Source organism: Sapajus apella, unplaced genomic scaffold (genome assembly GCF_009761245.1).
Source record: "Sapajus apella isolate SASKATOON/1434 unplaced genomic scaffold, GSC_monkey_1.0 scaffold22, whole genome shotgun sequence".
NCBI classification, from domain to species: Eukaryota; Metazoa; Chordata; class Mammalia; order Primates; family Cebidae; genus Sapajus; species Sapajus apella.
Window position 1 is genome coordinate 574414 of NW_022436962.1, and position 14396 is coordinate 588809.

General features: G+C 33.6%; 1 protein-coding gene across 2 annotated transcripts in view; it reads right to left on the bottom strand.

Moving 5' to 3' along the window:
• The window catches only part of ZBTB41 (zinc finger and BTB domain containing 41), a 54456-nt gene that overhangs the window by 22910 nt on the left and 17150 nt on the right, over window positions 1-14396 (bottom strand). For both annotated transcript variants that reach the window (XM_032288616.1, XM_032288617.1), the window contains exons 6-9: window positions 12324-12453; window positions 7144-7239; window positions 4970-5076; window positions 3436-3541 (exon numbers count right to left, since the gene is read on the bottom strand). In XM_032288616.1, coding sequence (XP_032144507.1) covers window positions 3436-3541; window positions 4970-5076; window positions 7144-7239; window positions 12324-12453 — 439 coding nt within the window. The remainder of the gene's footprint in view (window positions 1-3435; window positions 3542-4969; window positions 5077-7143; window positions 7240-12323; window positions 12454-14396) is intronic.

Consider the following 14396-nt stretch of genomic DNA (forward strand, 5'->3'; position numbering starts at 1 on the left):
ACCCAGTTAATTTATTTTATTTTATTGTTTTGTAGAGACAGGGTCTCACTTGGTTGCCCGGGCTGGTGTCAAACTTCTGAAACAGATATTTATACAGATAATTTGAATTTTGTGAATTGAGGGTGTCAATAATAACACTGGCAAAAGACTCCTAATCAGTATGCTTGGTTTACCTTATTCCATTCATATCCATGGTAAATATAAACAGAGACACAAACAAGGTCACCATAGGCACATAGAGAAAGAGGAAGTAGTACTCTACTGGGAGCAATTTTGCACCCCACCGCCCCCCTGCCCAATAAAACATGTGGCAATGCCTGAAGACATTTTTGTTTTTCACAACTGGGGATAGGAGAATAAGTGCTACTGCCATCTAATGGGTAGAAGCCAAGAATATTGAGAAACATCCCACAATGCACAGGAAAAGAATTACCTGGTCCAAAATGTCAACACTGTTTGGGCTGAGAAATCTTACTCTATACTATGAACACAGTAATGTTTTTAACACAAATACAAAACGCTTTAATTTCCTCACAGTGGACTTAGGATAAATTCTGTCGGGCCTTGCATGGCTAAGACGCTATGGAAATATACCTTGTCATTATCATATGAATGCTAAGCAGTGTAGATTTTCAAGGAGAGAGTGGATAAACAATTCCAAATGAAGCAGAGATGTCAGTAAAAAAAGAACTTAAAAATGTCTACTGGATTTGGCAATAAGGAAGTCATACTGATAACTATTTGAGAGGAATAAGATCAGCGGTCAGATTACAACAGTGACTGGAAAGTGAAGTGGATACTGAAGTAGTCACCATTTTTAAAAGTTTAGAAGGAAAGGTTAGAAAAATAATTGGCGTTGGAGGGGTGTTAATCCTTAGTACTCTTTGATAATGCTCACAACTTTTAATATTTATTCATAGCCCAAACTTCATTCCTGAGATTTAGACTACTATCTATCAAATTCTATGTTGACAATTTATATTGAGCATCTCAAAGTCAATAAACACCAAACAATTCATCATTTCCCTCTATAAATTAACCATCTCCTCTATTCTCTTATCTCAGTGGCTGAATCATCCACCCAGGCTTGAAAACAGAAATCATCCATGATTGCCCTTATTCCCTTATTCCACAAAGCCAATCATGAAGTATTGCTAACAAGGGCCTAAATATTTCTCAAATAAATATCTTCGCTTTTCATTACTAATGCTACTCCCAAGTTAATCCCTCATTATCTTTTTCTCAGGTTGTAACTGCTGTCTAACTAGTTTATATACTTGTCTCCAGACTTATCCATCACAAATCCAGTCTCCACACATCAGTAAAAGTGATATACCTAAAATACAAATCCAATGGTGTCACTCTTTTATTTAAAATTTTCATTGGCTTTTTATCACGTAGAGTGAAGTACAAGTTCCACAAAATGATACATAGGGCTCCATATTCTAGGTTACCATTAGCCAGTCTTTGAAAAAGTAGAGCTTACAGATTCTAGTTCCTCAATGATCTAGGCCAGCAGATAGGTCCATAGGCCTGTCAAATAAAAGGTGATGGTAGGTCCCAAAACTCCTTTCACAGGGTCCACAAGATCAACATTATTTTCAAAATAATAAGGCATTATTTGCCTTTTTTACTATGTTGACATTGATACTATGATGCAAAAGGAACAGTAGGTAAACTGCTGTTACACTGCCAGTATCTTATCTCTAAACAAAGCAATAGTATTAAAATTTACTAATAATTGTATTCTGTACTACTCTATACTCAAAGAAAAAAAATGTAATGAAACAGTAAAATTATTAATTTTTTAATATTTTGACCTTTCAGACCTTGGTGTTTTAAATATTTACTGATAAAATGAGAAGTACACATGAAGCACTTCTGCCCACCAAAACATGATGGTTGTCTCAAGGAAAAGCACCTCTCAAAACTTAAATGAAGTGACTGGTCACTTCAAGAAAAGCAACCAACAATGTTTGCTACCAATGATAAAATCTGAGCTTTCAAGCTAATATAAGAACTTTGGAATACTTGTATTTACCACTGTGATCTTGACAGCTTTATTCCTTTCTGTGAGACTGGAGGCAATATTAACAAATGTGATCTGTTGATACTATGCTGTGAAATATGCTAACATTTGGAAAATCTGCATAACTCAGTGAGCCCATATTTTCTCAACAACAAACACATCATCTTACAAAATTATGTATGGTAAAAAAAAAACCATCAATGTACAAGATTGAATGTAATAGAGTATGAAAACCTCATTAATCCGGTTTCACATTCCACCTTACAACTCCCTTTAGGAAACTACCACTTGTTAGTTTTAGTGTAGTAATAAAGAAGAATATCTAGAATTACCTGAGAAGACTATTACAATATTCCTTTATTTTCCAACTACATATTTATGTAAGGCTGGATTTTCTTCATAGCTTCAACCAAAATAACATATTACAACAGATATGACAATGCTGCAGTTTTCTATTAAGACATGAGAGATTTATAAAGATGTAAAAGAATGTTGCTCTTTTAATATTTTGTTCTGTAGTTATTTCTCAAAAAATTGCTATTAATGTAGCATATGATAGAAAATAAATATTTGAAAATGTTTTACTTCTAATGATTCAGATAATTTAAATAATTTATATTTTATATCATATTATAATTATATTAAGATATATTAATACATTAAAATATATCCATATTATATTATTGTATAATTTACATTTTAAAAAGCTCTTATGCCAAATAATTTGTAAGGCTATATAAAGAAAGCATGAGAAACAATGTCACAGGACCTTTGGAGTAAGTGAGCTTGTAGTTTTAACTCTGTACATTTTGTACTGTGTACATTTTGCTAATCATGCTCAGGACTATTAAGCTAAGTCCCTTGGCACTTTAGAACATGTCTGTTATTTATCATTTGCCCAAATGCCTAATCCAAAAACATGAATTACTTGAATATTTTACACTTAGCAACTAATATCAGTTAAACTTGGATATCTAAATTATATTAAAAAGTTGATGTTCAAGAGAGCACAGAGCTCCTTCAAATAAAATACCATTTTAAATGCTTAGTATGATTAGAAACAAGTTTAAATTCTGACTGCAAACATTTCCTAACAATTGCTGTCTTATTAGGTATAATATATAGGCAATATATTTAGCTCTCAAAGAGACTCAGCAACCAAATGCCAAGATTTTGCATTCATTATTGTTAACTTGCATGTCACTTCCCTAGCCTTTGAATTAACTAAAACAAGCAGGAAAAAATATGCTTTGCTCAATTCTTTTAGGTCTACAGAGATGCTACAGAGTGCAAAGAAAAAGAACTGGTTAACCTAACTTCAATTAAACAAAGTAAACAAAAAAAGTTAAAACTTTCCTCAGAGACTTAGCAATGTAAATTATGAGACATTTTGCTTTTTCACTTACTTTTGCCATACTTTCTCTCCAAGGTGTACACTTTTGTAGTGAACAGTGAGATGATCCCTACGACCAAAACATTTTCCACATTCTTCACACTGATGAGCTTTTTCACCTTAAAATAAAGACCCAAATATTTTGATTATAATATGCATTTCAGGTTTTTTTCCCCAGAAATAAATTACCAAACAATAAGATCATGTGATGTCAAATATAATAGGAAAGTAAAGCCACATTTTATTCTGCACTATTTGCTTTATATTCCTTACTCAAATAACTTTCTTCAAAAAATTTATATTTAGTTTATGGATATGAATCTTTTCTCCACTTAGAAAAGGAATCAATAGACTTTTGCTGTACACTTCAAATCACACCTTTCAATGCAACAAAGCAAGATAAATGAAACTACTTAAAAAATCAGGAATTTTAAATATGTATGTCTGGATATCAAATACCTCAAATGGATATATATTAAGATAAGGCTGTCTTACTGTTTATAAAAAGGACCCAAACATTTTCAGATCTTTGTACTTTACTTTTAAAAGATTTTTCATCTGTGAGGATTTCTTATGTTTTCAATGAGCCAAAATACAAATATAATGAAAAATTCTATATAAGTCCAATTTCTCATCTCTATTCTTACATTTACTTAAAAAGGCTTGGTTTTTTTTTTTTTTTAAATCATTGTCTCAATACCAGTGTAAAATTAAAGCATGTGGCCTCTAGACTTGGAAATTAAGAATATTCATCCTCAAAAAAGCACAATTCCAATAAAAAAAACATTGGATCTTTAGTATCTCTTATATGTGGTGATAACAACTGCAATCTACCTCACTATGATCATTTAAGAAAATAATTACTGTCTGTTGCTTACTTGATATTCACATTACATTTATAATAATAATAATAATCACCTGTTCTACTGTGCTCATAGAGATGGCTCTTTCCCATTATTGTGCTCACAGAGTTGGCTGTTTTAGCACTTCCTGAACATCAATCTGAGAGGAAAATATGAAAGAAATCCCCAGAATATAAAAATTATACAGTATAAAGATCTGAAATTGGTCAGGATTATTAAGGTACTCTTTTCCAAAGACAGGGTTTCAAGATTCACTATAATATACATTTTTCAGACTCAATTTTCATCATTTCCCTTTAACATGTAAGTTTCACCAACTTCTTCTCAAATCCAATCTAAATGAAAAATATTATCATGGCTTCTCCCTCTATGGAAGTGTGAATAGCAATTATTAGACATATCCATGTAATATGCAAAATGCAAATTTTGAGAATTTCTTTAAAATTAAACTTCAAACTACACTTTATAGTCACAAAGGGTGACCAAATGATTAAAATTAGAGTGAATATGTCATAAAACTTTGCTCCCTTTGGAGGCTTTTTAAAAAATATTTTTAGAACCAGAATTACAAAGAGGTGATGTGCGTACACCAAATTATTATACTTAGCCAACATAAACATACATTATGTTCTTTTCAGGTATTTAAAAAGGATTTTAGAAATGGTATTACAAAATATAGTATACCTGAATGTATTTTTTTGTGCTTTGTAAGGTGATCATGACGGATAAATGTTTTTCCACATTCATCGCACTCATATCTTTTATCATCATGATGTACTCGTAAGTGAAGCCTATAAACAAAAAAAATGAACACCATTAAAACTGATGACACAGAAGGAAAAAGCTCAATAATGAATAAATAATAAATAAACAATGAAAATTGGGCTATCTGCTCAACCACTCATACATTATTGGCTTTATTTCTATGACTTTCAGAGTTCTTTTCAGTCTTTTACCACCTGACCCCGGGGTCCCTTACTCATCTCTTTCAAGAAAGCATTTCAACATTTGTATATGCTCAAACCACTTTTCTCAACATTATTCCTTCCCATCATATTAGATCCTAAATCTGCTTCAATGAATCTATCACATGTCTAAGGTTGTTATCTAGCTGACTGGTCAAGGCTGAAAGATATCTAAAGTAGAAATAATCAGAAAGGAATTTGAATCAGACAAATGAAGTAAGTGTACAAGTGACTAGGCATATGATGATGATAGTAAATGATACAGTAAATGACATGGTTTGGCTCTGTGTTCCCACCCAAATCTCATCTCTAATTGTAATCCCCACATGTTAAGGGAGGGACTTGATGGCAGGTAACTGGATTACGCTGGCAGTTTCCCCCATGCTGTTCCTATGATAGTCAGTGAGTTCTCACAAGGTCTGATGGTTTAAAAGTGTTTGGCAATTGCCCCCACTCTCTCTTTCTCCTGTTTCACCTTGGTAAGACATGCCTTGCTTCCCCTTCACCTTCCACCACGAGTTTAAGTTTCCTGAGGCCTCCTCAGCCATGCGGAACTGTGAGTCAATTAAACCTTTTTTCTTTATAAGTTACCCAGTCTCAGGTATGTCTTTATAGCAGTGTACAAACAGAGTTAATACAGCAAATAATTGAGAAGTAATCCTATTCTGGATAACTGTTATCAATCACAAACTAATATTTAAGAATTTTCTATCTTGTGGCTCACGCCTGTAATCCCAGCACTTTGGGAGACCAAGGTGGGTGGATCACGAGGTCAGGAGATGGAGACCATCCTGGTTAACATGGTGAAACTCCACCTCTACTAAAAATACAAAAAATTAGCTGGTCATGGTGGCAGGCACCTGTAGTCCCAGCTACTTAGGAGGCTGAGGCAGAGGAATCCCTTGAACCCGGGAGACGGAGGTTGCAGTTGCAGTGAGCTGAGATGATGCCACTGCACTCCAGCCTGGGCGACACAGTGAGACTCCATCTCAAAAAAAAAAAAAGTATTTTCTATCTTTTACAAGAACTAAACTTCATAAAAATTACATTTTACTCCTTTTCTTCACACCAACAGAACAAATGGGACTCATTTTATAGCCACCCAAAGACATTACAAAAAGCTTACGTTAGCAGGATTAATTTAAGTTGAATTAATTTTATCTCCAGAGCCTCTATCTCTCTGTGTATCCTAATGAAAGGAATAGCTTTCCTTGCAAATTGCCAAAATCAGTATTGATTTGACCAAAACCAACTGACTATACTACCTCTAAAGGGGAAGTATTCAATTTAAACTTAAAACAAGATAAATAATAAATGAAAGTGTACTTACTAAAGCCTTCTGATTAAAACTCTTAAGAATAATAAAAATTAAGATTGTACACACATTTCAGAAGCAGTTACATGTTATTTATTTAGAAAAAACTTCTCATAAACTGCAAATGTGGTCAATGATTCAACCATAAAAATAAATAAGTTATAATCACTATTAATGCGCAGAAGACATTTGAAAATTGCAAATGGGGAGCTTTTAATTTTGTCTTATTTTTATATTAAAATATTCTTTGATAGTAAAGAGTAGAGAAGTACACTGTTTAAATGAATTTTCATTCAAAGAAAAGTAATGAAATAAATATTTAAATAATGACTTAGTAAAGCCTTCTACAAACTTGGTATGAAAAAATATTTAATAATATTTTATACCACAGAATAAAGATAAAACAAAGTTTAGTTAAAAAAAATCTATGCAGTAAAGTTTTTTGTATAATATTGCATATCATAAGGACTAAGAAATGTTTCAATTCAACAAACTTAATTAAAGTAATAAGAAAATAGAACTAAAATGGAGATATAATTCCACCTTACTTAATAAAGGGAAAAGATGGTTTTACTTACCTATACGAACTTCCATGACGAAAACTTTGCCCACAAATACTACAAAGGTGAGGCTTTTCTCCACTATGGATTCTCAAATGTTCTTTCAAAGTAGTTCTGTATTAAAATATGTATATTCAAAGATTTTTAAAATGCCAATGTATATAGTAAATAGATTTCCAGAAAACTTACTAGAAAGGTATTCAAGCTAACTGATATTATGGCAATTCTCTCCTCTTTCTCCTACAATATTTTTGTTCTTTACTGTACTAATCTCACTAGCATAGAAACATGCTTGTTATATCTCTCTCTCCTTAAAAACAAAAAATGCTTTGGCCTTACTTGCCATTGGTTTGCTCAGAGATTTAATTATACAACCTAAGCAGACGTTCAAGAAGTATAATTTTAAAATGCTATTTATGACACTGAATTAAATTGATCTGAATTTTGATAGACAGGGTTTAATATTTAAGTAATCCAGTTTATCAGTACTGTTTCTTCCAAATATGTGCTCAATATTTGTTGAAAAAGTGTTTTAAAACAAAGAAAATGTTGTGGGTATTTCTAACTTCCAGGTGCTGATGTGAAAAAGGAACTTACATATAGAATATAATTATTACTATTCCTAAGTCTTCCAGCCCATTGGCCCTGAATGGGCTCCTGTGAAACCATTACTCCTCAAAGTGCATCACTAGCAATTCCTATAGTTCTAACCTTCAAAGCTTCCCCACATATCTAAAGTGCTGAGTAATAATGGACAAAGTTATTTTAGGGAGTAATAAACTGAAAGGCAAACATGAACTGACCTTTGCAGGCTTTTAGCTATCACTACTACAGTCATGTACTGCATAATGACATTTCAATCAATGACAGACCATATAAACCAATGTTGTCCCATGAGATTACAATGGAGCTACACAATTCCTATAACCTAGTGGGACAGATGTGCAGGTGGAAGACAGTGATATTGATGATCCTGCCCTTGTGTAGGCCTAGGCTAATGTTTGTGTTTGTGCCTTTTGTTTTTAACAACAACAACAAGTTTAAAATGTAAAACAAATAAAAAATTTGAAAATAGAAAAAAGCTCATAGAAAATAAAATATCTTTATGCAGCTGTACAATGTGTGTTTTAAGCTAAGTGTTACTATAAAAGAGTCAGAAAGTTGAAAAAATCAAAAGTTTACAAAATAAAAATGTTACAGTAACCTGCTGTTAGCGAGGAAAATTTTTTTAAATAAATTCAGTGAAACGAAAATGTATAGTGTTTATAAAATCTACATTAGTTTACAATAATGTCCTAGGCCTTCACATTCACTCACCACTCAATCACTGACTCAACCAGAGAAACTTCTAGTCCTGCAAGCTCCACTCATGATAGGTAACCTACACAAATATATATATTCTTTTATGTTTTATACCATATTTTACTGTACTTTTTCTATGCTTAAATATGTTTAGATATATCAATACTTACCACTGTTACAATTACCTACAGTATTCAGTACAGTAACATGTGATATGGGTTTGTAGCCTGGGAACAATAGGCTGGCTAAACCACATAGCCTACATGTGTAGTAGGTTACACCATCTAGGTTTGCACAGGTACACTCTATATTTGCATGATGACAAAACTGCTTAACAATGTATTTCTCTGAACATAGCCCTATCATTAAGAGACACATGACTGTACTGGGTTTTTATTTCAATCCCATACCTAATAAGTTTAAAAGATGAATCTCAAATAAAAGTAGAGTTTTGCCAGTAGATGGTGCTCTTCTACAAGGCCCACCAACACGACTGTAGCTACACCCAGCGTTTTGAGGAAAATACCCCTAAAAATATTTGCAGATCTCTACCTATTAAATAGTTGTAGTAAAAGATGGAAAGGTTATCTTTGGGTTACTTGTTTTGCCTTGTTTGCTTTTTGTTTTTACAGAAAGATAATTAAGGGGAAAAATGAATGTATAATATATAATAAACTTTATAATTTATCAATTTGTAAACGTTTTCATATAGTATACTTATTTTCCTATTTTACCATAATATCTGCTATTTTAAGAATATGGCATTTCTATTTTTTTAATTACAAAACTTTTATATACTGAAGAGTGTAAAAAATTTATAAGTACTGTTTAAAGAATGGTAAACACTTATATGCAGAATAAGAACATTACTAGTACCTTAGAATGTCTCCCCCTACTCCTCCCTGAACTCATCCTCCTTACCACCCCTCCTCAGAATTATATATGTAATAGATTTTCAGAAAACTTACTAGAAAGGTATTCAAGCTAACTGATATTATGGCAATTCTCTCCTTTTTTCCTACAATATTTTTGTTCTTTACTGTACTATTGTCACTAGTATATAGACATGCTTGTTATATCTCTCTCCCCATGTAGCCTACATAGCCTACATGTGTAGTAGGCTATACTTTCTAGGTTTGCATAAGTATACTCCATATTTGCATGATAAGAATAAAAAACTACACAAGATATCATATGCTTTTGAAAAACTGAATAACAAGCACGAACCTAACAATATTGCCACTATTAGATAAAAGGCCCAGAAGACAGCATGAACAGGAACTCCAGGTCAGAGTCTAGCTCCTTCTAGCATGTCAGTAATTAAAGTGATGAGAAATACTGGAAGACAAAGGGTTCACATAGTCGGAGTATCTGGCAGAGCTAGAATAGACCAGCTACTGAAAGTCTGGCAGAAATAGAGTCAAAGTAAGTAGGCTGCTCTATATATTTTCCTTCTAAGCTTACCATGACCTACCTCTAATTCTCATGAATAGCTCAAAAAAAGGAAATTTCTGTGAAATGAGTATCCTCAGTTAAATCAAGCAAAAGGGCATAAAGATAAGAGTAGGAGGCGGGCGCGGTGGCTCACGCCTGTAATCCCAGCACTTTGGGAGGCTGAGGTGGGCGGATCACCTTGAGGTCGGGAGTTTGAGACCAGCCTGACCAACATGGAGAAACCCCACCTCTACTAAAAACACAAAATTAGCTGGACATGGTGGCAAAGGCCTGTAATCCCAGCTCCTTGGGAGGCTGAAGCAGGAGAATCAATTGAGCCTGGGAGGCGGAGGTTGCGGTGAGCTGAGGTCACGCCCCATTGCACTCCAGACTGGGCAACAAGAGCAAAACTCCGTCTCAAAAAAAAAAAAAAAAAAAAAAAAAGAGTAGGAACCTCATTAGCACACAGAGGTACTAGACAGAGGCACAGTACAGATAAAAGAAACATGCTAGCAGGGATGGTGGCAATAATCTCCATCATGTCTTGGGCCATACTACCAACAGTATGGTCTACCCATTACACATGCTACACACCCGACATAGTGGGATCTTCTTTCACCATCCTCCTGTGTTCTCTCTTTGCTTCTTTCCCATGTTACAACTATTTCCTATAGCCCTTGTCTTCCTCTTTATGAGTTTATTTCCTAATTTTGGTGGAGCACACCCTTCAGTAGTTTTATAGGAAAAAATACATTAAAGGCTTATTTTTTGACACCATGAAAATATCTTTATTCTATCTTGAGATTTGATTGGTTAGTTTGACTGAGAACAGAGTTCAAGTTTGGATATTATTTTCGTTCAGAATTTTAAAGGCACTACTTTATGATCCAACTTCTACTGTTGATGTTGTTAAAAGTCCAAGTAGTTCTAATCAATGTGTGTGGCTTTTCTCCCTCTCTAGAAGCATAGAAAAGTTTCCCTTTGTTCCCTATATCTGAAATATAATAGTGATGTACCTTGGTATATGTCTATTTTCATCTAAGCATATGATGTGTCATTTCTATCTGGCAATCTCATACCTTTCAGTTCTGGAAATCACCTTGAATTATTTCGACGGTGATTTTCCCCCTCTATTTTCTCTGTTCTTTCTTTCTAAAACTCCTATTATTCAGATGCTAGACTTGCCTGGTCCTCTACTGTTCTAATCATTAGTTTATATTTCTGGTTTTTTCTCTACTTTTTGGCCTTTAACCCTTCCATTAAGGTCTATACTTGGGCCATCATGACTTGAATTTCCAGGAGCTCTAAATTATTCCTTGAGTGTTCCTTTTCTATATCATCCTATTCTTATTTAATGGATTTGATATCTTAAACTGGGGTAAAAAAGTAGTAATTGTTTACTTCTAAAATTTTCTTCTTCCTTAATAATCTGTTTCTTTAAAGTTTTTTTTTTCCATTTATCTGTGTTAGAATCTATTTTCTATGTTAAAGGTTTTCCTCATACATATTGTAATCCTTGACTATCTGCTTTTGATTAAATATGATAGGCTAAAAAGTGACTGAGAAGGGCAAAGGACATGGGAGGTCTTGATGACTCAGCCTTCACTGTAGGTGATCTGGGTGTACCATTTGTTAGGGAATATATCTGCCCTTAGGTTGCTCAGATTTTCAGGAAACAGATTAGAAGTCCTAAAAATCTGAGCAACCTAAGGGCAAGTATATTCCCTATCAAGTGGTACACCAAAAAGCCAAGAAATTTGCAGAGAGAAGGCCTGAGGATCACTGTTTTCAGCGTGCAGAATATATCTCGTCATGTAGCTACGTGGCATACTTCCGTCTAGCAACACTGTTGGGAAAGGGACAGGTGTCTAGTAGCAATGGCATGAGCAGATGGTGGAAGAGAATCCGATGATATTACTCCTAAAACTTCTGAAGTTTTTAATCTAGTGCTCCTTGTTCTGCCTCTCCTTCAACCCAGTTCTGAGGTAATTAATACTGCCAGTATTAGGTGATTAGGTGATATATACATTCTGTGATGTAAACTACATTCTCATATGTCTCCATTTTCACGTTGGGGTTTGTCTTTCTTGGATCTGCTAAGTCAATTACCCCCAATCCATCTGTTTCATAGCTCCCAAACCTGTGTCATTCTTGTTACATTTCTGTTCTCCCTATCTTTGTAGCTTACTCTTTTTAAAAAACAAACAAAAACTCTTAATATAGTTTGGTGGGGTCTCAGAAAGAAATAAAATATGTACATTAAATCGTCCATCTAAAACCTGCAAATCTTGACTCTATATCATCTTCCCTAACATTCACGTAATTCCTTTTTTCCTTGTATTTCAAACTAAAGCACAATTCATGCATTTTATGTTTTATGTTACCCTAACACTTATAAATCATATTCATTATTTTTACATAACAGCACTAGGATTTTTCTGGGTATGTAGATAATTCTTCACCTTTCTCGTACTGATTTTCCACAGATAAAGCAAGTCCATTTTCTCTTTCCACCATGAGTACATTCTATATGACGTTTCAAATTTCCAGTGTCATTAAACTGGCGACCACATATATCACATGGAAAAGGACCTAAAAAGGAAAAAATAGTGTGCATTTGAAGTTTAAAGAGTAGATACCAAGTTAAATTTAATAGGCATGCTGTAAATTCATGCCTATCCTGTTGGTGCATATGTCATAATACACTGCAATTTCTCCTCTAGGTTGTTTATTCTTAGAATAACATTTCCATATTCCTACAACCAAGTATAGGTTATAGACATAGAATAAATGTAGAACAAACTAATAAGTTAATGAATTGAAATGTCCAATTCCTGGTTTGAAATCAGACTGGAACAAAGTAGAAAAGCCTGCATACTAAAGTTTTGGGGAAAGTGGGTAACAAAAATCTTTGAAAGAACAAATGGAGGACTTAAGAGAGTTTATAGCTTGTAAATATTTCTGTTTGGTGGTACAAAATTAGGCCCAGACCTTTCATAGTAATATTGACATTAGCTGGATTTTGAATTTCACTTTGATTTTACCAAACAAACAACTAGAGATAAGACAGTGTTATACTGACTGACAAAATATAAGAAAGACAAAGAATGCGTAAAAAAGAAGTATAGTAAACATAGCTCAAGGAAGCTATCTATATATTTGCAAGAAGATGTCTCAGTATATGGAAGGACAAACTGAAGAAAGAATTCTAATGGATTAATCATAATAGCACAATGGAAAGAAAACAGAATTAAGACACTGAAATTGAGAAACATACCTATAAGCAAAATTGCTTGGTAGCCATGGTAGCTCTGGGTAAATTTCAATGTGTTTTATACATTAGAAATGAGAGATGATCTCAAAATGTACATTGTATTAAGTATCTTTAATATATTCTCATCTAAAATCTCTAATATTTCATTTTTTATGGGATTTAAATACTCATTTATTAACTCAGTCAACAAGTATTTATTGATTCTTAATTCACATCAATTACTGTGTTAAGTATTATGAAAAATCTCTCCACTTCCTCTGAACCAAAAAAAGGATCTAAGAAATTGAAAAAAGGAAAGTCAGTACTTGCATAGCTGAAAAAAAAGATGAAGTAAATACAAGTGCCAAAATAAGCTTATTATGCAAAATGTGTGCTTGTCAAAGAATGAAATATCTACTAGTAAAACATTTTTATAAAATATGACAATATGTATAGCTGGAGGCTTCAGCAGGGCAAAGGAAGAAATGAAGCATTCTCTATAATGTTCAGTTACTTTCCAGGATTCTTCAAAGAAAATAACAACTACATTTTTTTCCTGTACTGGATCTCCAGTTTTACATGTAGCTAAACCTATTTGAACAACCTCCTGGGCTCAAGCAATCCTTATACCTCAGCCTCCCCTCTTTTATCTATTTATTTTTTTGTACAGACAGCATCTTACTAGGTTGCTCAGGCTGGACTCGAACTCCTGGGCTCAACTGGTCCTCCTACCTCTGTCTCCCAAAGTGCTGGGATTAGAGATGTGGGTCACCATGCCTGGCCAGGATCTGACTTTTAAAAGTCAAACTACAATTTTTACACGTATGTATTCATATATATTAAAAATTCTTCTCCTTTAACTGTTCAGATTGCACTACTTACGTATCTTTCCCTCTGATTTAATAGAATATATAATCCTAATGTAGACAGTATGAGTGTTGCTTTGAATACTCTAAAGCAGTAGTTATCACAGTGTGATATCTAGATCATCTGACCAGCATCACCTGGGAACTTGCACAAAATGCAAATTTTGGGGCCATACTCCAGGCCTATCTCAATCAGACACCCTGGGAAATCCATTTTAATAAGGTCTCCGGTTGCGTATGATATATACTAAATTTCATGAAGCACTTATCTGAAGTATATAGTGATTCAAGGGACTAGAAGCATAGAGATGGAATGCAAAAGAAGCTCTGTCTCTATATATAATATCGCTTTGAGTATTTTACATATGCATGTATACATACGTATGTATACATATGAATGTATACATACGTATGTA